Here is a 24,370-nt window from a genome sequence, read left to right as displayed (position 1 = left end):
ATCGCAGCATACATGTGTCCTCTAGAGACATGCCGCACTAGCAAGGTGAGTAGGAGTGAAGTGTCGCCTGAAGAGCAGCGCTGGGGTACATATTGAAGATGGCATGTGGTACACAGCAGAAAATGTGTGAGAGGAGTTGACAGCCAGTTGTACCCATGTGCTCTAATTTCAGCCCTCAATCTAATAGGGGAATGAATACTCCATTTGACTGTAGTGGTCTAGCCTGAAAAAATCTCTCTACCTCACATTTTGACCCGTTGGTGAATTAGAAGCTTAGTCCCGTGTCTGTACCTGTTTCTAGCACATCTATAGCATCAATGTTTACTTCTGAGAATACTCCATTCTTGATTCAATTTCATACATCATTGATTTGAAGTTCTCCGATGAATTTGATGTTCTTGATTTCTCACTTAGCGTTTCAAATGTTAATTTGATAAGCCCGGTTTGTGCCAATGGTGCTCAGCTCGGCACTAAATTCTTTCCGGCTGCGAACAGTGTTACTCTGATTATGTTCTAATACAATTTCACACTACTGCACTGACCTACACTCCACTTCTTTTGACCCGTGTAATTCCTCCACACTTTGTCCCTCCCAGCAGGGCTCAAGCAACGTATGAATTTATTATCATGACCCAGTGCGCCATGATTTGAGATTATTCACCATTCAGAAACTGTCACATTTGAACACTTTTTTTTTTCGCTTTCCTTTCTGCAGTGCTCGAAATGGCAAAATGCGAGTTCTCAGCTTCAAGATGGGATTGGTGACCTTGTGCAATGCAGACGTCCAAGAGAAGTACAAATGTAAGTCTGATGCTCGCTCATGTGCCTAATGCATCTCCTCAACTGCAAACAATGAGCCAAAACAAAACCGGCCTGATTGCCAGTATTACATAAAGACATCCACTTACTCTAATGGAGGAAATGACTCTGCTTCCATTATGGAGAAGGCATTTTTACTTGTACAAAGTACATCAGGAGCCTTAAAAGGATTGCTGGCCAAAGACACCATTCATGCACACTCTCATGGCTCTCATTCATTTTTTCACAGGTCAATTAGGAAAGATCTTAGGATTTTTCTGCATCTTTTTTTTTTTTTTACCATAAATTAAGCTGTAATATTTTATTAGTGCAGGTCAGGAGGTAGAGCAGGTCATCTGCTAATCAGACGGTTGGTTATCTATAGATAGGTAGGTAGGTAGATAGATAGATACTGAAACTGTTAGTTAACCTTTACGTATTGGTAAAATAGTGAGGGAGCATTTGAACTAACAATGGTTGGAACTGGAGCAGCTTGTAGTTGATACATGATTTGAAAAAAAAAATGCTCACACTCTCCTATGCCAAGATTATTTATGCCTGGCATACCATCTGTGTCAGGTCTAAGACTGAAAGATAACAGATTTTCCTTCAGTGGTCCCAGAGGTGAGTTAGGCCCCCCTTTTCTTGGTTAAAGGGGTTCAACCAGTCCATATTTGTCACTAAATTCCTATTTTCAAAATAATTGATAGATAATCAATTATTATCAATAGTAAATATAAATAAATAATAAATACAAATTCCATCAACCTTGACAAATAAATTCTGGAAAGCATCCTACTTGTGATTACTACTGAGTCCTCAACCTTCTAGTAACAGAAATACAACTTTATTGTACTTTTTCAGCATTCTTAAGTGTTATGTTTAATTTATGTTACCTCGATTATGTCCTTTGACATTTGTATCAGTGTAAAAAACAAAAATCAAAGGTCAGGAAATACAGCATCAAAAGTACAGACGCTGGCTGCAGTGGACACTTTTTCATTGTTTTTACCCCTGATCTGTAAAACCTAATGGGGTGCTGTCATCAGCCATCTTTGTCCCATGCAGCAAACCCAGTTTTACTACAAAGTTTGCAACATTTGCAGGCTGCACACTTAATATCCTGTATTCTCTATAAATCATGTAAAAAATAAAACAAACAAACTCTTTTTTCATTAAACAGCTCAGTGTTTGACTTTGACTTCAACACACCAGAGTTCTAATTATGAGGGTGTACATGGTGCTGGCTGTTTAACATGTGCCTTTATTTAGTCCTCTTGCCCAGGTGTTATGGGCAAGAGGACTAAATAAGAGCACAGAGAGAGGGATGCATGGAACGCCTGTACTGGCATTGTGCCTGTCAGCATTCATCTCCTCAGCGACAGGCTGACTTTCAGCTAGTTTCGTAAAGATCTCATTCAAAACCCTGGCAGGACTCTACTTATGTAGGTCTTTCATCTCCAAGCTGACCAGCCAGGCCACTAATACCAATTCTGTCTCTCTCTGTATGTCATGAAAATAAACATTATTCCATAGTGCTTGGTTTGGAAACCTTATATCTGAAATGTGTGAAATGTGAGGTCCATTGGTAATAAAGTTTTTCATCTATTCCATATTTTATTGCTCAGCGTGTATGCTCTCATTTTAAATGAAGTATGCCATTTCTTTTAATTACCCTAATGTGCTTTCATTTGAGATTTAATTCATAATTTACATTTTGAGACAGCGCTGCTGTATAATCAGTTTAAATAATTCTAATTAATAAACATTTTGCAGACTTATTCCGCCAGGTGTCTGCTCCAGGAGGTTTAACAGACCAGCGTCACCTCAGCCTGCTGCTCCACGAAGCCATTCAGATCCCCCGCCAGTTGGGTGAAGTTGCTGCTTTTGGGGGCAGCAATGTGGAGCCAAGTGTCCGTAGCTGCTTCCGCATGGTGAGGACACGCTCGCATGCATGCACGCTCAAGGAAATCCAGAGAAAAGCAACAAAGCATGCACAGTTTGCTGATACATAAACATGTGTTGGAGGAGATGTCAATTCAAATCCTGCTGCTGTGGCCTTTGTGTGGATAATTTTTTGTTCATACCTCAACATATTCACACACTGTAACATAAGTGCTAGTTTCAATTTTTGAAACAATACCTTAATTGCTACCATGAGGAATTTGAAAGACACCTTGAAAACTTAATTGTAATGCAATTATTTTTTAAAACCACTTATTAATCTCCAGGAAAATAATTAAAGACCTCTAATTATTCCGAATTGAATTTGTCTACACCAAAGCAGCATTACAAATAGAGAAAAATGAATGCCAAAATTAAACATTTGCTGGTGGATGAGTTCCATAAAAACCCACATATAAAAATAAAACCGTGTCACAACTCACATCAGAAGCTGCCAGATTTGCAAAGTTGTGTTTTACTGACATTAGCACATTTTTAATTCCTACAAAGAAAAAAGATTCTCCGTGCACATCTATAGTAAGTAGACACATTAATCTGCTGTGCCGAAAAAAGCCAGAAACTACACCAAACACATTATTACAGGGTTAGACAATACGTGATGTGACTAGCACATCAAGTAGCAAGAAGATGCTTTGTGTCTTTTACATGTTCTAAATTTGTCTGAATTTGCATACGTGGTGTAGGTTTCAAGAGCTTTAAGGCATGACATTCAATTTGGGACCTCAGGTAATTACTGAGTTATTAGGAAGAGGACAGTTTTTGTTTTTTTTCCTGAATGATGGCCTTTTAATTCCCTCATTTTCAAAGCAGGTTCTAATTATACACGCTCTATTCTGGCCCATGCTTGCTGTATCAGCTACGGCTGATTAAAATCAATTCCTTTCTCTACTTGCTCCATGCCAAGACATTTAGTTGTAGCTAAAATATGAATTTAATGTGAATTTGGGGGTGACCCATTTGCCTGTTTACCACTTGACTTTGAAAGTGAGGTAGATCACTTTGTGGGGCATCACTTTTCGTATATAAACACAGGCTTCTACACAATAGAAGTGTTTGCTGAAGGTGTTACTTTATGTGTAAGTTTATGGGAAAAACTCTTTCCGTAACAATTTTCATATCCTGCCAAAAGTGATGTATTGTAGAAGTCCATGTTGTTTAATTGCCACATTGTGAGGCGTTCTCGTGGATAACTGGATGTTTATCACTCTATTTTCCCTGCTGGTATTTAAAACATCCCATCTGCTGTGTGCCTCTTTGCGATGCAGCGGCATGCACAGCATAGTCAGCGCCAGTTCCAGGTGTTCGGTATGCAAGGGGCTGCTATTTGACCTCCCACATGGAGCAAAGCTGGCTACTAACAGAGAGAAGCTCCTTCATCCCCTGGAGACTCTACACCTCTGTACACCTCACAGTCTGTGTGATCAGTGCACATACACGCACACATTTATTATGTTACCCTGCCTGAGCAGTGGAGGGAGCCCCAGGGAAATCAACCTCTTAATGCATCTCTGATGCAGACTTAATGAGAATTTAGCACATCATGGATTTTAAGCGCTTGGCGAGTCATTCTTTTATTAGGTTGACTTCCTTTTTATCCCACTTTCTGGAATTCCCAACAAGCTATCTGCTGGAGAGACAGAGAACCCACAAACATGCAGTGTACACAGAAACTAAATTTATGTCTCTTTTACTGTGGCTCTATAACTGTTTAGGTTGTTGCATAAAAGCGAAAGATATCTCAAAGCGGTTTACCTTTTCTTTCATGCTCTTTGTCCCGCTCTTATCTTTTCTATTCTCTTTGAGTCCTTATTTTCAGCAAAACAATACTCCTTGTGCGAGTAGGTTAGCAAAGGAAACATACTTTCTTCTTTAATTACTTTACATATCTCACTTGCTGCTGGTCTATATTTGGATTGTTTACAGTCTTCTGCGCTTCTTTCCTCCCCTAATCTTCCTTTTTCAGGCCCCAGGGAAACCCGCTATTGAGGTGTCTCACTTCCTGGAGTGGATGAGCCTTGAGCCGCAGTCCATGGTTTGGCTGCCTGTGCTTCACCGAGTGGCTGCTGCAGAGTCAACAAAGCACCAGGCCAAATGCTACGTCTGCAAGCAATGTCCCATAAAGGGCTTCAGGTAGGCAAGTGTTATGTGCAAAGATGTACTGCATAAAATGATAAATATGGATCTGAAGTGATATGGGCTAATTAAAAGGAAATCAAAATCAATCAGTCAACTGCAGCATAGCAATGAGAAACATACAGCGCATGCTATAAGACAAATAGTCAACCAACAATCCAAATAATAAGTAGGAAACATAAAGCAAAGACTCAAGAATGAACCTGGTTCTGCTAGAGCGCATCATATCGACCACCTTATACATTATTTAGAAAGAGCTGTTTTTCAGCTGCCTATGAAAAACTAGGATATAAGCAGTAAACTGTGCGACGGCCCACCATCTACACTTCCTGCTTCTCGCAGTTTACTTCCAGCAGCAGCCTGGGTGGGTTGTCAGAGAAGTGGCTGCACCTGAGAAGTGGGAGTATCCAAGTGCTCTTCCAGTCTTTGTCTGTGCAGCTTCCGCTTCTTCATGATGTTCCTGATTTGATAGGATATGTTGGTTCTAGCATCCTTGCCCAACAACCTGTGCAACAACCATACACCACCGACACCAAAAACTTTAACACCAAACTATATTGAACTCTGCTTTGTGAGCCTGCATGTGCCTCTGATATATCTAAAATAATCACCCTAGGATCTTTTTGCACTTTATTACCTACAAATTCTAAACTTGAGTTTATTACAGAATTAAAAGTCCATTTCAGAATGGAAATGCTGGAAAATCTAGTTTATAATAAAAATGATGAGCGATAATGAGGAAAAGCTGCACACTCCATTGCAGATACTATAGTATTAGCATCACGCTTGAAGGTTTCTGAACAAAACTGGCCCAAAAAATTAATATAATGCAGGATGTCGTTTGAAGTCTCTCTGAGTATTAATATTGTTTATTTTCATCAAATGTTGTGAAGAATATAAGTGATGTATGTGCACGTCTATATGTAATAATAGCAGTTACTATTTCACATTCATACACAAAGCACAAAACTGAAAGCAATTTGAATGCGTCATTCGTCTTATTTAGATAAGATTAGACACACAAACCATTATTTTCTCTGCACTCGTTTTTTGGGGTTTTTTTGTCACTTTGAAGAAAAACCCCAAAAGGTCTCAGCGTGACGGTGTAAACAGATTTATGTCCCAACAGCAGGATAACACAACTACACACACTGAGCCACTCTACTCTGTCTGGTTCTCTTGCAAACATCAGTTGAGCCTCTCTTTTATATTGATCTTGACAGGTATCGCAGTCTGAAGCAGTTCAATGTGGACATCTGCCAGACATGTTTTCTAACCGGGCGCACAACCAAGGGAAAGAAGCTGCACTACCCCATCATGGAGTACTATACACCAGTAAGACAAACATTAGCTAGTGCTCTTACGGAATACAAATTCAAGTTCCTAGTGATGGATAGAGCCCAGCTGTACTCCAACGAAAAGGGAAAAAAATGTACTCCTGTCTCCTGATTTCTGCTGCCAGACATGGATTAGGCACCGTTCCACTGTACGGACTCTATCATCTATAATACTGTTACATATCCTTATAGTTATCTGTAGTATGCAGAGACTGAGCACTACTCAGCAGCAATATCCTTTTGACTTGAACGGTGCACATAAAGTGGGATTTGGAGCACAAAACTCCAATAAGACCAAAGTCTTAAACAAGTGCATGTACATTGTCCAAAGTCGAGTTCATTCTAAATGAGTAGCTGTTGCACTGTTGCTGGAGTGCTGGAGTGTACTGAGATGGTGCCAGATTAAATCTTTAATCAATTCCAAGCTGCAAAATATGGCAAAGGGCCATCCGTACAATGTGTTTTTTTTCTCAGTGGACAATATTTTATGTTTGCTAGCTGCAGTTTTTTCCCCACCAGCTAGGCAGGCAGGCGCCCATAGATTTCTACACTGATTGAGAGAGTAGGAAAGAGAATCAGAGAGGGGGGAAAAAAGAGGCGAGAGTTTAGACAAAATATAAAGGATCGACAGAGAACAGCAGTAGAAACTGAATGAAAAAGCACAGTGTGGAAAAAAGTTGGTAAAGTCAAAACAAACCGGCTTCAAGGCAGACTGGATACATTTTAAATGAGGTAATGTTGGAGAACGCAACATTTCCAAGAAAACTAAAGTTGTATAAATTGTCTCCCACCCATCACCTCAACTTTACCCACTTACCCCATGTGCACCTAAATCACACTACAGACAACCTCAGGAGAAAAGATGAGGGACTTTGCCAAGACTCTGAAGAACAAGTTCAGATCAAAGCAGTACTTCACGAAGCACCCGCAGAGAGGTTACCTGCCAGTGCAGTCAGTGCTGGAAGCTGATACCTCAGAGACGTGAGTCCTGCACATAAACACACACAGAACACAGTCATCTCTCTCCTGTCATCTGTCCCTCACTGACTCACTGTTACACCCATACATACTCCTGCTGTTGCAGGCTAATTATCATGCTGACTCACTCAGATGGGTTAAAGAGAAAGCTCTGTGTTCAGGATTAAAATAATGTTAGTCCTGTGATCTCATTCTGGCTCGGGAGCACTGTTCACATGACTGAGTCTCATTTAAAGTGGGAAACAGGCAATGAGACTAGCATCCATTAGATCATCGTGAAGCATTGCTTCAGGCTACGATGTACCCAGGATGATTTACACAATTATGGGTCCAGGTTTTGGCCCATTTTTATGGTCATCTTTTATGACTATTTTATAAATGTCCAACAAATAAGGATAAAGGAATATCTGTCCTGCCAACTAACAATGAGCTAGAGCTAAAGATTCAGTATATGGTTATAATAGGAGCTTATTAAAAAGGTATGGTCCTGACCTTGCGACATTAAGCCTGCCCTCGTCAGACAAAGTGAAGACCATTAAATTGCCTTTTTCCAGCTAAGATCTCAGTCATATGATAAAGTGCTTTTGGTTGAAGATTACATCTCGGCAATGTCATTTTGCAGCAGCATATAATTATAATACATAAAAACATACTAATCCATAAATTTGCCTAGGGCACAAAATGGAAAAATAATTGGAAACAATGCTTGACCTTCATATTTAGAGATGAAATATATTCAACGAATAAATGCAGCAGCTTTCATTACGTGTCAGGAGGGGCTTTTTTTCTGTACCCCTCAATTTAGGGCAGCATTATGATCAACATCATGCTGTGCCTTCACATACTCAAGATTCTTAGTGCATAAAGCCATTTTGTTAAAAAGAGCTTACTATACAGATGTCCTCGCTCCTAATCTTCTGATCAACTCATTACTTATGCAGCCCACTCACAAGCCAGAGATGATGGCTTTCAAAACCATCACACATTCTTCCTGTAAAATCACCGGACCTCTGTCAGAATCCCTTTGTGCTTCCCTAAATAAAGTTTTTCCTGAAGTCTCTTTGGTTTGTTGCAGTGGTAGTAGTAGTAGTAGTAGTAGTAGAATGCTAATTTTTCAGTTTTGCTTTTCTGCAGCCACACATTCATGTTTTGAAAGAGTTAAAAATTGCATCTGTGAAGTATTGACGGTGGCGCCTTTTGTTCCCAGACCGTGCTCCTCGCCCAAGCTGCCCCATGCAGACACACACAGCAGGATTGAACATTATGCCAGCAGGTATGTGGCTTTCTGCACTGTGCTATCTATCAAATCATTACTACAGAGTCTTCTTTCCATTCTCCAAATCAACCACCCCCTTCCCGCCCACCCCCTTACATACATTCACTCCACCCCACTTTTCCCTCTTCTTCTCCCCTTTCTGTTCTCTCACCCTTTAGTCTTTGCCATACTCTAATTGAGGTATTGATTTGTCTGCGTTGTGCACTGTACTCCAGCTAGGATAGAGGCTGTATTACCCAGCGGTTTCCTTCACTCTTATGCGCCACACAAACACAGTGAAGTTTGTGACCATTGTGTGTACGTGTGTGTGTGTACGTGTGTGTAGAGGTCAGCAGGGCTCAGCGTGCCTAGCAGCTTGTCACTTACTGGGGCAGTGAGCCCATTGGTCACCTGGGAGCTGTCGGTGTGGCTTAGTGTCTGTTTGACAGCATACAGGGCACACCACTGGACTCCCACTCTCCTGGCAGCTCTGCCCACAGTGCAGTGTGCATGCACGTGTGTTTTTCTTTACCCCCTTTATCTCTTCCCTTTTCCCTCCTCCTATATCTTCTTTGCCCCTTTTTTTCCTTTTGCTATCTGCAATCTCTCTCTTCTTTTGTCTCCCACCCTATTTTGCTGCTTTTTATAGGTATCTAACCCCTTTTCTCTTATTCTTTAACATATTTTCTATTTTGTCATCTTGGATTCAATAATTTGTTTTCAGTCATGCTACAATTTTCTGAAAAGGCTGTTCAGTCATATTGGTCTCAAGTAGTTTCATTCTGTAATTGTAGCTGCCACTATCACAGAAATAAACAACAAATAAAGAAAGTGGGAAAAGCGGTCATGTACCTCAGACAACAATCTAATTTGGTAAAAGTAAGACACATTTATTTGCAAATTTTCAATCTCCTGAGAATATTTTAGAAAAATGTGCACAGTTGGAAACATTTTCTCAGAAGCAAACATTGTTTCATTGTACCATAATAATTTCGCATGTCTTTAAACTATATATGTTTCTCATGTCTGTTTTCTGCATATAAAATAATGACTTTGGGCTCCTCACCAGCAATGGAGTCCCAAAATAGTTAAATGATTTATCTTTCAAATTAATAAATGGTGTCTCATATTGATGAGACACTATAATGTGGTTCAGTAGTACACAACGCACATTGTCTCCATACTTACTTAATCATTTTGTGGCAAATATTCAGCAAGGAAACATTCTTCAGTGATTTTGATCCATATTGACATGATAGGATCACACGTCACCAGCTCTACCACACCCCTAAGATGATCTATGACTGAGATCTGGTGGCTGTGAAGGTCATTTGAGTACAGTGAACTCATTGTCAGCAGTACTAAGATAATACCTAGTATGGTTGTGTGTAACTAGCAGTTCTTTAGAGTTATTGCTGTCTTTATAACATCTCAAAGAGGTCTATTCATTCTTCTCTGACCTCTGATATCAACAAGGCATGTTTGCCCAGAGAGCTGCCACTCACTGGATATTTTTCTTACTTTCAGACCATTCTCTTTAAACCCTAGAGATGGTTGCGTGGGGAAAATCCAAGTATATCAGCAGTTTCTGCAATACTTACACCAGCCTATCTGGCATCAACAACCATACCACGTTCAAAGTCACTTAAATCACCTTTCATCCCCATTGTGGTGCTTGGTTTCAGCACAGAGGCACTAAAAGCTGCATAACACTTTCAATACATGTGCAACACTCATTACTAGCATCAATTTGTTTATTTGCAATAGTAAAACAAAAACCTTTCTACAAATTATTCCTAAATGTGTTCAACAGTGAATACAATTCTTTACACAGATGTTTATATGTCTAACTCTATATCCACACAAATGGGTCAAGCTGTTATGGTGTTATCATTATCTTATCAACCATTTAATATTACACACCAGGTGTTTTTCAGTGTTGTAACATGAACGTTTTAAGTGTAGGTTTATTGGTAAGCACTAAAAAACTGATTGCTGTATAGCTTTGTACAATTTAGTTTTACTGAGTTCAAATCCGAGAGGTGTTTTTGCCCAACTTGCCATCTCGAGCCCTTTGTTAGCTCTGGTGAATTACATACTAATGCGGGGGGTTTTCAGCTTTTTCCATCCACATGTATTGATGGGATCTGAGCAAGAAAAATGAACCCCAAACTGTTTTAAAGGTCTCCTGTTATGTTTTTGTCTGTGCATGAGTGAATGGGCAAAAGGAAAAAATGAATGAATTATAAGGGATGATAAACGCTTCTAAATCGATGGTGCTACAGTTCGACAGAAGAAAAAAGACAGCAGTGAGCTGACTCATATGTTCTCACTGAGAACTATCAAAAAAAAACAAGTAGACAGAACTTATGTATGGCAATAGTGACTGTTTTATTCATACATTAGCAACAAGATTGCTCCTTTCCTTCTCCTTTCTTTCTACCTGTAAATAATATATAAGGCAGGTGTGTTGGGAGTGATATACATGGTAATTCATGCCATGCACGTATACAGATGTCTTCAGCAAGACGAGCAACGGCAACGCCAGTGGTTTCAATGCTCAGGCCATTGCATTCACTGCATATGTTTGGGACTGTGCATGAATGAATGGGCAAATGAGAATGCAATGAATTATAAAGAATTGCAAATGGCTCTAAATGAGAATAGGCAGTCGCACATTTATTCACAAAAAGGAGAACTGTGTAAGCCCACTCGTATGTTCCAGCATCATCTGAGCACCATCATAATAAGAGTAGACACGCTTTATTGTGGTGGTGTTATTTTATTTGTACTCTGGCAGCAAGAGGAGATCTTTATTTCATTCTCCGTTACCTTTTTTTTTACTTCCTTCCTTACTTTTACTGTCAGTTAATGTAAGATAAAAGGGGGAAATTGTTCTTATTTGAGTTCTTTGAATTTTCAGTTTCAAGTTTGGATAAAATCTCTGTCAGTTCAGTTTGTCTAATATTTTTCCTTTATGATGGCATATTGTGTGTGTGTGTGGGGGGGGGATTGGGTTTATCTAGGCACAAACCCTGCTGGAACACAAAACCACCAACTGCACGGCAAAACAAGACAAGAGTGCGCTCTTTCATCAGCATATAAATGATTATATGTTTCTAAGCACAAATGACAACCTTAAAAACATGGCCAGGGACTGCAGATGAAGATTTGCCCATGGCTTACTCTACTACAATAAACATAGAAATAAACAAAATTCTGAAAAAAAGCAAAATGATAAAAACACAATCTATGCCGCATATTCTACAGTCATCTCAGAGGAAGAGTACTTGAAGTTTCAGGTTAGAACAGTCAGTAAAAAACACAGTGCATCTGCTTCCTCCTCTCGCACGTCCTCTCTCACTCTCAATTCAATTTCATGCAATTTCATAGCACAGGAAAGTGCAATAAACAATATGAACAGTAATATAACAATATGAATGTTAATATAAGATTAAGATTTCAATATTAGTGCATATCTTGTGTATGAGTGTGTGGAGGCGTGGATTGCCATTCAGTTCCCCTCTGGTTGTAACTCGTTTTTACATACTGTGCAACAGACATGAGGTCTGTCGCTTTCGCTAAGGATTATTTCTAGTTTTCAGTAGTTATTAAACTGTTAAAATCTGTTAATATTGATATGAGGACTTTATTTCTTTCATTATCGCCACTGCTGTGATGAAAGCAGTGGGATCTTTAATTAAAAAAAAACTTGTTACATTAAAAAAAGAAAGTAAGATAAGATTTTTCTAAACCATAGTATCCCTCTTCTCCAGCCCTTGGCCCTTTGCTCACATTTCTTATTTCTTATTTTTTTACATTAATTCATGAGGCTAGAACACATGTAAGCGCAAGAAACTTGAACAATACTGTCTCCTATTTCTTTTTGCTCTTTCTTGTCTCCTTTGCTGCTGTTCCTGACTGAAGCTTGAGGTCTGCGGCGGTTTTGTGATGAATAGTGTTGCGGGCTGAATTACGAGCGGTCGGGTTCACAGGCTGGGCCTCCTGTAACAGGCCATGGATAAATCCTGCATTTCTCAGTATTATGGTCTCATAGAAAACTGGAGAGAAATGGAATCTTATGTGGATGCACCTGACAACCTCTACATCATTCATCCCCACTTCTACCATCCCTCACTCCTTCACCTGACCACACACTGCGAAAGATGACTCAGCATGTAGCGTGTCGGTGTGTGAAGAAGACTATTTTAATGTGGCAAATCTGTGTGTATTTATGTGGGCAGGCACAAGACTCGTAGCACATTTGCATCAGTGGGCTGCTTCTTCATGATGATTAATATCCTGACTTGAAGGACAAAGCTAAAGAGGTTAAAGCTGCAGCGACGCTTGCGGTGCAAATAACAACTTTGTTGTTTGACCGCCGATTTCAACCCACCCTTTAATCATGGATCGCTATTATAAGTCATTACCCTCTGATATTCAGCAGACTGCAGCTGCTTGTGATGAATTGACTTTCTGGTGTTTCCACTTTCATGCAGCCAGCCAGCGCATCTTATTTATATCACATCTTCCTACATATTTTATAATGTATGGGAAAGAGTGAATACAATTGTATTTTAAAGTGTGTGCTGCTTGTAAGAGATGAAGATGGGGCACAAAGCACCTATTTTTTGTTAATTTTTTGAGCTACTTATTTTCTTATGCTGATGTGTACAATATGGAACATTAATAAACCATTTAAAAATTATTGATTGTTGTAAATGTGTTATGGAAGGCAAGAAGTCATTTTTATAAACGTTTCTATGCAGTACTATAGGTGTATATTAAAAATAGTATCACACTGAGCTTACAGTAAACATTCTATCTATCAATGATGTTTTTGGTATTATTAATTTTCTAAGCAGAATGCATGTTAACCATTATATTTTAATTATTGATTTCAATCAACGACATATAGCGATGGTAGCAACCTGTCATGCACAGTCCTGCTCTTTCTTTTTCCCCAGAAAATGCTGTTCAGAATCTTGCAGTACTCAAAGACATGTTAGCCTGTTAATTGCACAGTAGGTACACTCACCTACCTGTTGGGTCTACCTGCCCCTGCCTTGTCCATCTTGCTGTGATTTCTGTAGGACCCAATTTTCTTATGTATTCCATTAAAAATAAGAAAACTAATTTTCTTTTCTTTTCATTTTTTGCCCTGCCACAACACATTTTATTTGGTGTTGTAGTAAAACAGCTTACAGAGCAGCATGTACAGTGTAGCTGACAGTCAGCAGGATATAATGCAGAAGGGAAGCGCTGTCCTTGGTGCTGAAAAACCACAGAGCACCTGACACACTGTGGCCTTACACACACCGCTGATGCTGTCTGTGGTGCTGGACAGTAGCACGTTTCTAAAAGGTTTTTTTATTGCCTGTATGCGAGTAGACAATGTACAATAAAGTTTTATGCATGCTCCTTGTGGATATTTTTATAGCTTTTACTCTACTCTATTTTTGCCACTCTGCAGTCTTGTTAGTCAAATGCCCCTGCGCACCTTACTATCCAGGCTAGAGGTCCCACATGCACAGCTTAAAATAAGTTTTGATTATTTGTTTAAAGCTTGTGTTTGATGAAATATATTTTTTCTCAGTGTGTGTGGCAATAAACATAATGTCTTGCTTTTCCTTTTTCATTAAGTTTACTGATCTCACTCAATATTTCTCTTTTGGGTGTTTGTGTACCTGTGTCAACTGCGTGTATATTTGACATCCTGTCCTTGGTGTGCGTGTGTGTGCGTTTGTGTGTTTGTATACATACAGATTGGCGGAAATGGAGAGCCAGAATTGTTCATTCTTCACGGATAGTCTGTCTCCTGATGAAAGCCTGTGAGTATGCCACCACCCCCACCCTACAAACCCTGTCGTTACAAGCACAGCCTTTCACAGGGATTATGTGTGCGTTTTGTGTGTACACTCTTTTCTCGCGATGCTTCGACTGTCTCTGCGTTTGTTTGTGTGCACAGACTTGTACATGTATGTTCAGCTCTTTGGGTAAAATTGGGTAACCGCATAAATAGTCAGCCACATAATGAAAATGACCCACAGCAAGCAGTGTGCACACACTTTCTATTCATCATACACATGCCCGCTGCGATTAAGGTCTGTGGCTGTGTGTAGATACACAAAGCGTATGTGTGAGTGCCTGCAGAAGCTGGCTGAGTGGCTGGCAGTGGCGGGGTTACAGCAGTGAGAGGAATAAGGATGTTTGATGTGAATGAGGCAGCCAGTCCTCATTGTGGAAAGCTGAGAAAGTGCCACATGGAGAGAGTGGTTAGGGTTGTTTGAGATCATGATTTTCTGTGTGTCCATGTCTTATTTTGTTGACATCGCTGTGGGCTGTCAGCCATTTCCTCCTTCTCTGAGATGGTTCTGCTTTAAAGTTAAGGTTGTAGCTTTGCCACATACACACTTTAGAGGTCTGTGTAATGTGTGTGAGTGCAGTGTGAAGTGTGCTTATTGTACCTTTCCACATGTGTTTTGTGTTAGTCTGCTCTCAGAGAGTGATGTGACTGATGATACATTAAGAGCTTGTTTTAAACTCAGAGAGAAGTAAAAGACTTGGAAGCCAAAAACTTTTCAGTACTGATATTTCTGCTTATCAAACCTGCGTTCATTGTCTTTGTTGCTATGTGCATGCATCTAGTGTGTTGCTTGGATGGAGCTGTGTCACACAAATGTATATACATGCATATAGTTTTTGCATCTACACTCTGTCTCTGGATTATTCTGTGCCTGTGTGTTTGTATGCATGGCATTTCACTTCTTCCCCTTATGTGCAGCTGTGTTGCTTCCAGCTTTTGTGCCCTTGTATCTTCTTGTTCTTATTCTGCACACCCGTCCTTCTGTCTGTCAATGCTTCATTTTTTTTTTTTTACTTTTTTCCTGCTGCACGGCTCTGTGCTATCGGTGCTTCCAGCTGGTGTGTGCTTGGCATCCTGCTGTTTACTGTCCTGAACCACCGTTCCTGCATGCTCGGCCTTTACCTCCACCTGTATATATTAATCGCAGTTTAATGTTGTCAGGTAACAGGCATGCAAGTCAACTAAGCCCAAGCACATATGAGTTGGGTCATTTAGACCCACATTGTCTCATCAATGCACCTGAAGGTTAAGTATCAGAGTATCAGAGTAACTCAGCTCAGGCGTCATGTCTTTCCTTGATATGAATGCCTCTCATTTAACTTTGGCTGTACAAAGTGGTTTGCCTGGGCAATAGCATTATTGCAACATAAACTGACAACAACACATATCCATTTATCGTTTAATAGCCCTAGGTATGTTATCATAGATTTGAACATTACGTTTTTGTTCCAGTGTCAATAAAATGTTATTGGACATTAATATCTGAGCAATATATTGTGCAGCTTAAGATGTACCTTCCATTTTTAATAAATGTGAGTAGGTGTTAAATGGTCTGGTGAGCAAGTTTTATTGCAGAACATTTAATGTTTGGACTGGGAACCTGGCACACTGCTCCAAGCTGCTGTATCCTGTCTGGTTTCATTGTGTCTCGTCCTGTTATGCCTTCCTGTCTTGCTTGCCTTGCTTTGCTTTGGCCTGTCTGCTCTCCCATGCTCTTGGTTCTGCTTTGTGCTGCTGGTGGCTGTGTGCTGGTGGCTCAGTGTGCTGTCTCCTGTGTGGGGGACTCAGGGATGAAGATCAGTACCTCCTGCGTCACTCCAGCCCAGCCCTGGACCATGACTCACCCTGTGGACAGCACATGCTGCTGGCACATTTGGAACACCAGGATAAGGAGCAGCTCCAGTGCACCCTGGCCCGCCTGGAGAACGAGAACAGGTCTGTAGCCAGGAAATAAAGCTGTTAGAACTTTCTCGTCATACTTTAGAATTCATGTGTTTTCAAGCACAATAAATCCTCCAGAATCCCATCTTTTAGACATATTTCAACACCAGTTGCATCACATCCAAACACAGAATTTTAAACATTTGAAACGGTGTTTGATCTGATTTGCTTTTAGATATGATCGAGGCTAAGATAAAAAATAATGTTTGCTGCAGAAACCTTAAAGTTTGGCTTAACGTTCAGTGTTTATAAGTAAAGCTCCCCAGAAGCATTTTACACAAGTATGTTTGCGTGTTTATTTAGAGGTATTACACTCGGTTCAGTATGTCTGCTGTCATTTGCAAACCTCCTGCAGTGAATAAACACATTCATACTCTAAATCCTTTGAACTGCCTGAAGAAAACGAAAAAAAGCAGCATTTTCTGTGCGCATACCTGAGCGTTAAGCTTGTAAAACCGCATATTGGTAACATGGAACCACTCATATGTCAACCTTCAGTTTGTCCTGCACAAGAAAAACAAAGAGTCTATTATGAATTGTTTGGCTTTAAGTGTAAAACATATCTAAAACACAAGATGTTAATGCTTTTGAATTAGATTTTAGTTACTACAGGGGCAGATATTTTCCATAAATGAAGCAAATTAATTATTCCTTTCCACTTAATTGGTTACCAGAGGCATCCTTTAGTTGAATGACTCATATGAATACATTTCCCTTGTCCTCAGTTTGGTTGTGACCTTTCTAGACACACAGCAAAACACAGCTACACACACACTTGTGCCCTTTGGGTGTCTGAAACCTTGACCTAGTTCAGTTTTTGTGTCTCTTGTTATAGTGTGCTCTGTTGTCCTTATTAATGACTAAAGTGGTTGCTTTAGCTTATTTTATAGGCTGTTTAGTGGTTTTTCTGATGCTTAAAACAGAACAATAAATTAGCAAAAAAAATTAAGAACTTATTTTAGGTCTCTTTAACCCAAAAAAACCCCAACCTTTTTTTAGCTTTATAAAGAGATGGACATGTGCTTGTATCTAATATAATATAGAATTTACCTGAAATTTTATGATTTTTAATGTAGTGGTACAACCACCTATATTCAAGAACCATCACTTAAATGATCAATTCAGTTCAGTTCAGTTCTGTTTTATTTATATAGTGCCAAAAGTAAAGACCCTACAAGAATACAAAGGAAAACAGAAAAACCCAAGCACTTCCCACTGGCGATAGTGGGAAGAAAAAACATCCTTTTTAACAGGAAGATTTAATATGTATGAAAACATGAATTTCATTAAATGACTGTGAATCAGTTTTTGAAAAAAAAAATACAAAATTGCATTTACATGTAATTCAGTGATAGCCTGTAAAATATGAAATATGTTTCATATACCTTATCTGGGTATATGAATGCCATGGCGAGCTGCTCAACCTCTGACCATCCACCATTCATTAGAACAGCTACCCTGACTTTCTGGTTTTTGTTTTTATTTTATGTATTTATTACATTTTCTTTTCCAAAGAGATAGTTACAGATAATTCTGCAATTAAATAGACCAGTATGTTGTGACGATCATTTTCCAGCAGCCAAATCAATTAACAATGCATCACAAGTCTATAAACAGTTTTAATAGCGAATCACCACACAAAGCCACTGAATATTCACAGCACCATACAAATATGTGATATGAAAGGCTTCTATTAAAAATGAAGATTGCACTCCATGTGGTTAGTCATCAATAATACATTAGGATCCTGCAGTACTGATTGTTTAATGTGTTGGTATTTAGTAAATCATTCAAATTATTTGTCTCATAAATACAAATGTCAGGTTATAATGCGTTTCTGTTTGTGTCAGTATAATTCTCTAAGTTGATGTTTTGCTTGCTGCACCAACAAGTTGCCTTGACTGTTCTCCTCCATCTGTTGGTCCTCAGGGTGCTGCAGAGCGAGTACAGGCGGCTTAAGTGGAAACACGAAGAGGCGGCATCAGTTCCCATGTTGACTGAGGCTGGAGAAGGAGGTCTCGGTTCACCTACAGCGGAAGGGCAGCAGGACGAGGAGCTCTTGGCTGAAGCACGGGTCCTCCGGCAACACAAGACTCGCCTGGAGACCCGTATGCAGATCCTGGAGGACCACAACAAACAGCTCGAGTCCCAGCTGCGCCGGCTCAGGGAGCTACTGCTACAGGTCAGCGGTACACCTCTGAGGGAGACCTGGAAAGGACATGAACAGTTCCTACAATGGATTTTATTTATTTAAAAACAATACTTGTATGTTTTTATGTGTACTTCTAAGTCTACCAACTAGGTTTTACAGGCAAATACTTTAGGTGCAGATCTTTAAAAAAAAAAATTATATTAGACAAAGATTATCGCTGTAAATGTAAAATAAATTAATTTAGAAAAAAAGCTATTCAAACCTACCAGGCCACACGTGAAAAACAAATTGCCCTCCTTAAATCAAGAATTAATTGTGATTAACCACATTTTTTGGAAAGCTGCGCTCAGTTGAACTATAGCCACGCCCAGGTCTCATTACTGACAGACCTGTTGAATCACAAAAAGCTTAAACAGAATCTGTCTAACAGACTGAAGTGAAGATCTTTGGGAACATATTCTGTGTGCTGATGAGACAAAAGCTGAATTTTGTGGAAGGCCCGGGAATTCTGTTCTCTACCAGAAAATCCCAGAAGAGAATGTCCTGCCAGCTCAAGTTCAGTTGGGTTATGTAGCAGGATAATAATCAGAAACACACTAACAAGTCCACATCTGAATGGTTAAAAAAGAAAAATTGAAGGTTTTGGAGTGGACTTGTCAAATTCCCAACTTAAATCAGACTAAGATGTTTGGCATGATCTCAAACAGGCCGTTCATGCTTGAAAATCCTCCAGCGTGTGTGAATTAAAACAAATCTGCAAAGACGAGTGGTTTGCAGCGATGTGAAAGACTCATTGCCAGGTATCACCAGCACTTGATTGCAGTTCTTGCTGCCAAGAGTGGCACAACCAGTTATTAGGTTTAGGGGACAATTAGGTAGGTTTGGATATTTTGGATAGAGGACAAATATTTTGGCACAGCACTGTATAGTTCTTGCAGATTTCTGTAGCTGCAGTTTAAAAAAAGGGGCACAGAGGGAAATTTAACCTCACCAGTTTTCAATATTTGTATTCCTCACAGACAGCACAGATAGCAAAGTTCTTGAAATACACTTATAAAAGTACAAAAAGGCACACAGTGTTCATTTAAAAGAAGGAATGGGAGTACAAAGAAGTACAGTATGGAAGGAGTTAAGAAAGAGGATAAGCCTTAATACACTCTGGAGCATCATATAAAAGGATTTACTGCGGTGTAAAGGAAAGGTGTGGCAAAGAGATAGGCGAGTGGGAGCTGACACTCACAGTTACTGGTTACTATAATGGCAATGTGTAAATTGTTGTTAGTGGGAGTATCTAAACTGCACACTCAGGCCACAGAATAAAGAGAAAATGAAGGGAATAAATGACAGTAGGAGAAAGAACAAGAACGGGATCTGCATCTTCAGGTTAAAGAGAGCAAGAGGCACATATTCCTGGGTTAAAAACATAAAGGGAGGGAAAAAAGCTATTTGAATTCTTTTCTCTGTGGACCTATATCACAGTTTCATTTCCTCAGAAAATAAAATCTGTAGAATCTGCAGTCTGTAGTCTCTAGAAGTATATGTATGAATCCCTCCCAGTCTCTACAGAGACTCCTGTTTTGCAGCAGCTACTGAACTTACTCACCTCTGGAGTATTGCCACAGTGTTGCTAAAAACAATACGAACCATGGGAATGTTGCATATAAGATCTTCGAGAGTTACACTATCCCCCTTTGATTCTGAATTGAGGCATCCATTGTGGTGTCAGTCTGTTTTCTGCAATGCTTGTCTGTGCAGTGCAACTCCCTTTGGCTTTTACCTACCTATCAAAGCACAAATCACAGTAACCTGATGAACAGCTGTTGGGCAAAATTGCCTTTTTAAATATTTTTTCTCTGAGTTCTCATTTGAGGACTGCCGGCTGCCATTAAACATCACATTCATTGCTATCTGAAAGGCAAAATGACTCTGTCTGAAATATGATAGATATGAGGGGTTATTTAGAAAGAATGGTAATAAGTCTCTCCCAAAAGCAGCCCAAAGATGATTCAGAGGCCAATGGATCAGAACCATCAACCCTGTCTTCTCCTGTGTCTGGAGGAGGACACCATGGGGAGCCAGCTAGCAGAGAGACTACAGACACTGAAGCAGCAGGTCAGTGGCATGCAGCCAGGCTAAGATGAGGGCTTGACATATGCATGCATGCTAAATGTAAAACTTTATCTTTTCACTGAGAAGTAACATTTTCTGTGGCGGCTTGAATCCGTGTGTGTGTGTGTGTGTGTGTGTGTGTGTGTGTGTGTGTGTGTGTGTGTGTGTGGCAGGAGATGATTTGGAGCATGAGCAGGACACGGTGCTGCAGCTCCAGGAGGTCATTGAGCAGCTGAGAAACGTCTTCCCTTCAGAACCTGGTGAGTTTGTTTCGGCTACATGGATCTTTGCTGCTGTAGCACTCCACACTTCAGAGACAGCTTCTTTGCTCCCCCCATGGCCCTTGGGACCATGAGAGATGGAGAGGAGAGCAAATATGTACTAGTGTGGATCGATAGAAGGGGAGGGGGTAGGGATGGAAAGATTGAATGGCAGAGAGGAGAAGTAAGATAAGAGGGCGACTGCAGCAGAGAAAGACAGAGCGTGTCACTGTCACACACTTTGCCACAGTGCCCCACTGCATTTAAAATGCAATTTGCTGGGCAATCCAAAGCCTGCAATTTGAACAAAGGAAGGGATTATAATAATTATAGCCTTCTTAGTTATAACCAAGAACATTTCCTTGGTCCTTTGCATGTGCTCCTAAACTTGTTAACCCTTTTCTTTTCTTTAAATTCTCTTTTATATCCTAATTTCAGGCACCACATCACACATCTAACCCTGAGTGTGCCTGGAGGAGCAGAAAGAAAGCCTGAAAGAATGCCTGATGGCAGAGGGAGGAGCTCTATGCAGCTGAGGTCAGGCCACAGTACACCAGGCCATGTGACCACTGCAGCGGCAATGATACTTAGAGCTAACCCTCTACTGGAATTTTGTGCACTAAAAGCCTTTTTCATGCAAACTGCTAAAGGCTCACGCTGATGTCCTTTTGGCCAGGCTGTGCTTCATAGCTTCAGTGGCGCAGCCTGACACCATGTTAACGAGCCAAAGGAAACTAATGTTAGCAGCAGGTCAGGGAGAGACTAAAGTGATGGAAAATGCCCAGCCAAGACACTGTGTTTACCAGTATTTGTGTAGTCATTCAGAGGTGGGAAGCTTTATATCAGTCTGCAGCACAAATCAGACCTTCCGTGAAAAGAACCTCAAAAAAATGCAAAAAGGGAAAAGGAAGGACATCCATTGTTTCTATCAAAATGCCTGTATCTTCAGTGTGTGTTTCCCCCCCCTCCTGAATGTGTTGTCATGGTTGTTATTTTTGTATTTTGAAACAAGGAGGTGAGCTAAAGCTTAACCGTGTAAGCTAGATCAGGGCTGGGCTGACGACATTTTATGTGGCTGCGTGGTGCAGACTGTCAAGGAGCTGACAGCACCCACAACGGGCTTATTTACTTTTTCAGAATGACACATTATCAGTTAAATCCATGACTTATTTGAGACAGCCAAAGTGCCCGCTAGCACAGCGCCTCTGTATGCACACACTGTGTTCCTCTAATCCTGTCTCACTGCTTGTCGCACTCATTGCTTGCCTCTCCTAAGTGAGCCCTTTACACCCATAGAGCACTAACTGCACTCAGTGTATGTGCACACACGTATGCTGCTACACACGCACCCCTATTTGCAATAGCCCCCACGCATCCACCCACATTATGCACAAATAACCAAATGGCTCCCTGCATGATCGATAACATGTGCTGTGATGTATCGCCAGAAATACACCATAGGCCAATTTCATAAAAATGGAGATCTATTTCATCTTGAAGGATATAAACAAGTTCTCAGTGGTAAGCCAATTTGTTTTGTGAATGGGATTGTGTTTTGTTTAGGAAATGTCTGTTGATAAATATCAGCATGCATGCCACTGCTCTGAGATCTTAGGGTTCTCCTGCTATGTGCAGACAGAAGGAAGGAGCTCCTAAAAGTTAAAGCTCCCCCACCCCTCGATATGCTAATTCAAAAACTACAGGGGGGGTATAAGGCACACCAAGATAACTCAGTCCCACACCAGCTCCGTTCTTAATAATCCCTTCATTCCATGTAGATTTGAAAAGAACAGTAGCTACTGACTCTGCATGTGTCATTTCCCCTCATGTTAATGCATACTTAATTGCTTTTAGATTTACAAAAGGATGTGTCGTTGATATAGTTTCACCCTCATCGTATCAAGCTCATAGGGTGCATTTTGTTCTAAACATAGCACAGTCAATTAATGCCTTAAAACCGAGCTGAATCCATAAAAGACAAGAGTTAGTCTTTCTCCACGTTTTCTTTCTTTTTTCATTATGCTTTAAATTCAGGGAAGGAGGTTGCGTCAGGAGTGTGTTTGTGCACTAGTGTCTGTCAGTCCCGGACAGACCTGTGGTTGATTGGAAGTGACAGCTGGAATGGAAAAGTGTGGATCACAGCATGTGAGCATCCATAGGGTGAAACCGGTTAAATAAGGCTTGTATGAGTGAACCCATGGTGCCGGGTATGCTTGGAGGGAGTAAAGATCTAAGAGACAAGAGAGGAAAGGCATAAAAAAAACAATCCATTTATTGCTTGAGGGCTGGTGGGAGAGATCCACTTTGATGTGCCTGCCACAGCAAAATCTCCAGAAGCAGGACTAAAGTTTGCCTGAAACAATGAAGCTGTGGTTCTGTGTGTTTCTCCGTACTCAAACCACCCCATTCTCATATACATTGAAGAATCCATGCTAAACTTTAAAAATATCATTCTGACCCCACATACATGAGTTTAAAACCCATGTGCTGCATTCATTATGGGATCTTCCTCCAGGCACATAGCACTCACATTTGACACCATCCTCCTCAGCACTCGTTGCCTGTTAGTTTTGATACCGTTGCTAGGGAACTGCCCCCAAGGACAAAGCTCCACAGGTTTGCAAGTTGGAAACGTGATGTGCCATTCATAATACAAATGCTAATAGCCTTAAGGGAAGCAAGAGAGGCCCTTGGTTCCCAAACACAGCTCTCCTTTTCTTCACGTCCACCTCCACTGAAGCCTGCCACTGTTAAGCTGCTGAAGATAGTCATTACTATTTGTTGAACCCATCTCTGCATCAGCACTGCTTGAGAATTTGTTTTGTTAAAGCTCTCGCAACTCAGAACAAAGAGCAGCTGCACAGCTCGTGGGAGAAAAAAAAAAAGCCATGACAAGCGATGTTTATTCATAGACATTTATCTATTGGTATTTACACATCTCATTACACAGTGATGATTATCCATTGCTCTCAGTTGCTCCATACGTTTCTATGTGGGTACACAAGATGATGGCGCAGTGACAGGTTGTGAAAAAGAAGGGGAGACAACCCCCCCAGTAGGACTGCACATCAACAGTTGTCATGTTTATTTTAACACCATATAGTGGCGAAAGAATGACACAAACATATACGCACATAGACTAGGTAGTTATACTACAGGGTTACATTGCAATTCACAGTTTGTCCCGACATTTCACTCTGCTGCTGCTCGACACCGCCATCCAAATAAATGATGATGTGTGACTGTGTGATCATCTGAGGTCTCATCCGTGTGCACATTTCTTTACTCCTAGTGGCTTCCTGTTTTGCCCCACACACACTAACACACACTGCTCCCTGTGGCATGACTGAAGCCGGGTGAAAAAAGGTTCTCTACATAAGCCGGAGTCACCCCCAGAGGACACCGCTATCACTGCTCAGACTTCTGTTACTGCATGTAGCTTGCCAACATGCTCCACGGGCCCTGTCATTAATCTGCCGCCTCAGTGTCAGACCCTCCCTCCTGTGTTTACCAACACGCATCTAAATATGTAACAAGGACACATGCGCTTGTATGTCACGCAACATATATAAGTTT

At 40.5% G+C, this 24,370-nt stretch overlaps 1 protein-coding gene across 4 annotated transcripts in view; it reads left to right on the top strand.

Annotated features, from left to right (window-relative positions):
* The window catches only part of drp2 (dystrophin related protein 2), a 173,368-nt gene extending 149,011 nt beyond the window's left edge, over window positions 1-24,357 (top strand). For 2 of the 4 annotated variants that reach the window (XM_014412662.3, XM_014412663.4), the window contains 12 exons: window positions 716-801; window positions 2,575-2,732; window positions 4,727-4,893; window positions 6,120-6,231; window positions 7,078-7,214; window positions 8,419-8,484; window positions 14,232-14,297; window positions 16,121-16,267; window positions 18,203-18,455; window positions 20,417-20,537; window positions 20,708-20,794; window positions 21,233-24,357. In XM_014412662.3, coding sequence (XP_014268148.1) covers window positions 716-801; window positions 2,575-2,732; window positions 4,727-4,893; window positions 6,120-6,231; window positions 7,078-7,214; window positions 8,419-8,484; window positions 14,232-14,297; window positions 16,121-16,267; window positions 18,203-18,455; window positions 20,417-20,537; window positions 20,708-20,794; window positions 21,233-21,252 — 1,420 coding nt within the window. In that variant the 3' untranslated portion in view covers window positions 21,253-24,357. The other 2 variants (XM_014412664.3, XM_076875356.1) reach the window with 2 other exon arrangements.
* The last annotated feature ends 13 nt before the right edge of the window (window positions 24,358-24,370 follow it).

This window comes from Maylandia zebra, linkage group LG2, assembly GCF_041146795.1.
Source record: "Maylandia zebra isolate NMK-2024a linkage group LG2, Mzebra_GT3a, whole genome shotgun sequence".
Lineage (NCBI taxonomy): Eukaryota > Metazoa > Chordata > Actinopteri > Cichliformes > Cichlidae > Maylandia > Maylandia zebra.
Note: the sequence above shows the minus strand (reverse complement) of the source record. Positions and strands in the feature narration are given on the sequence as shown.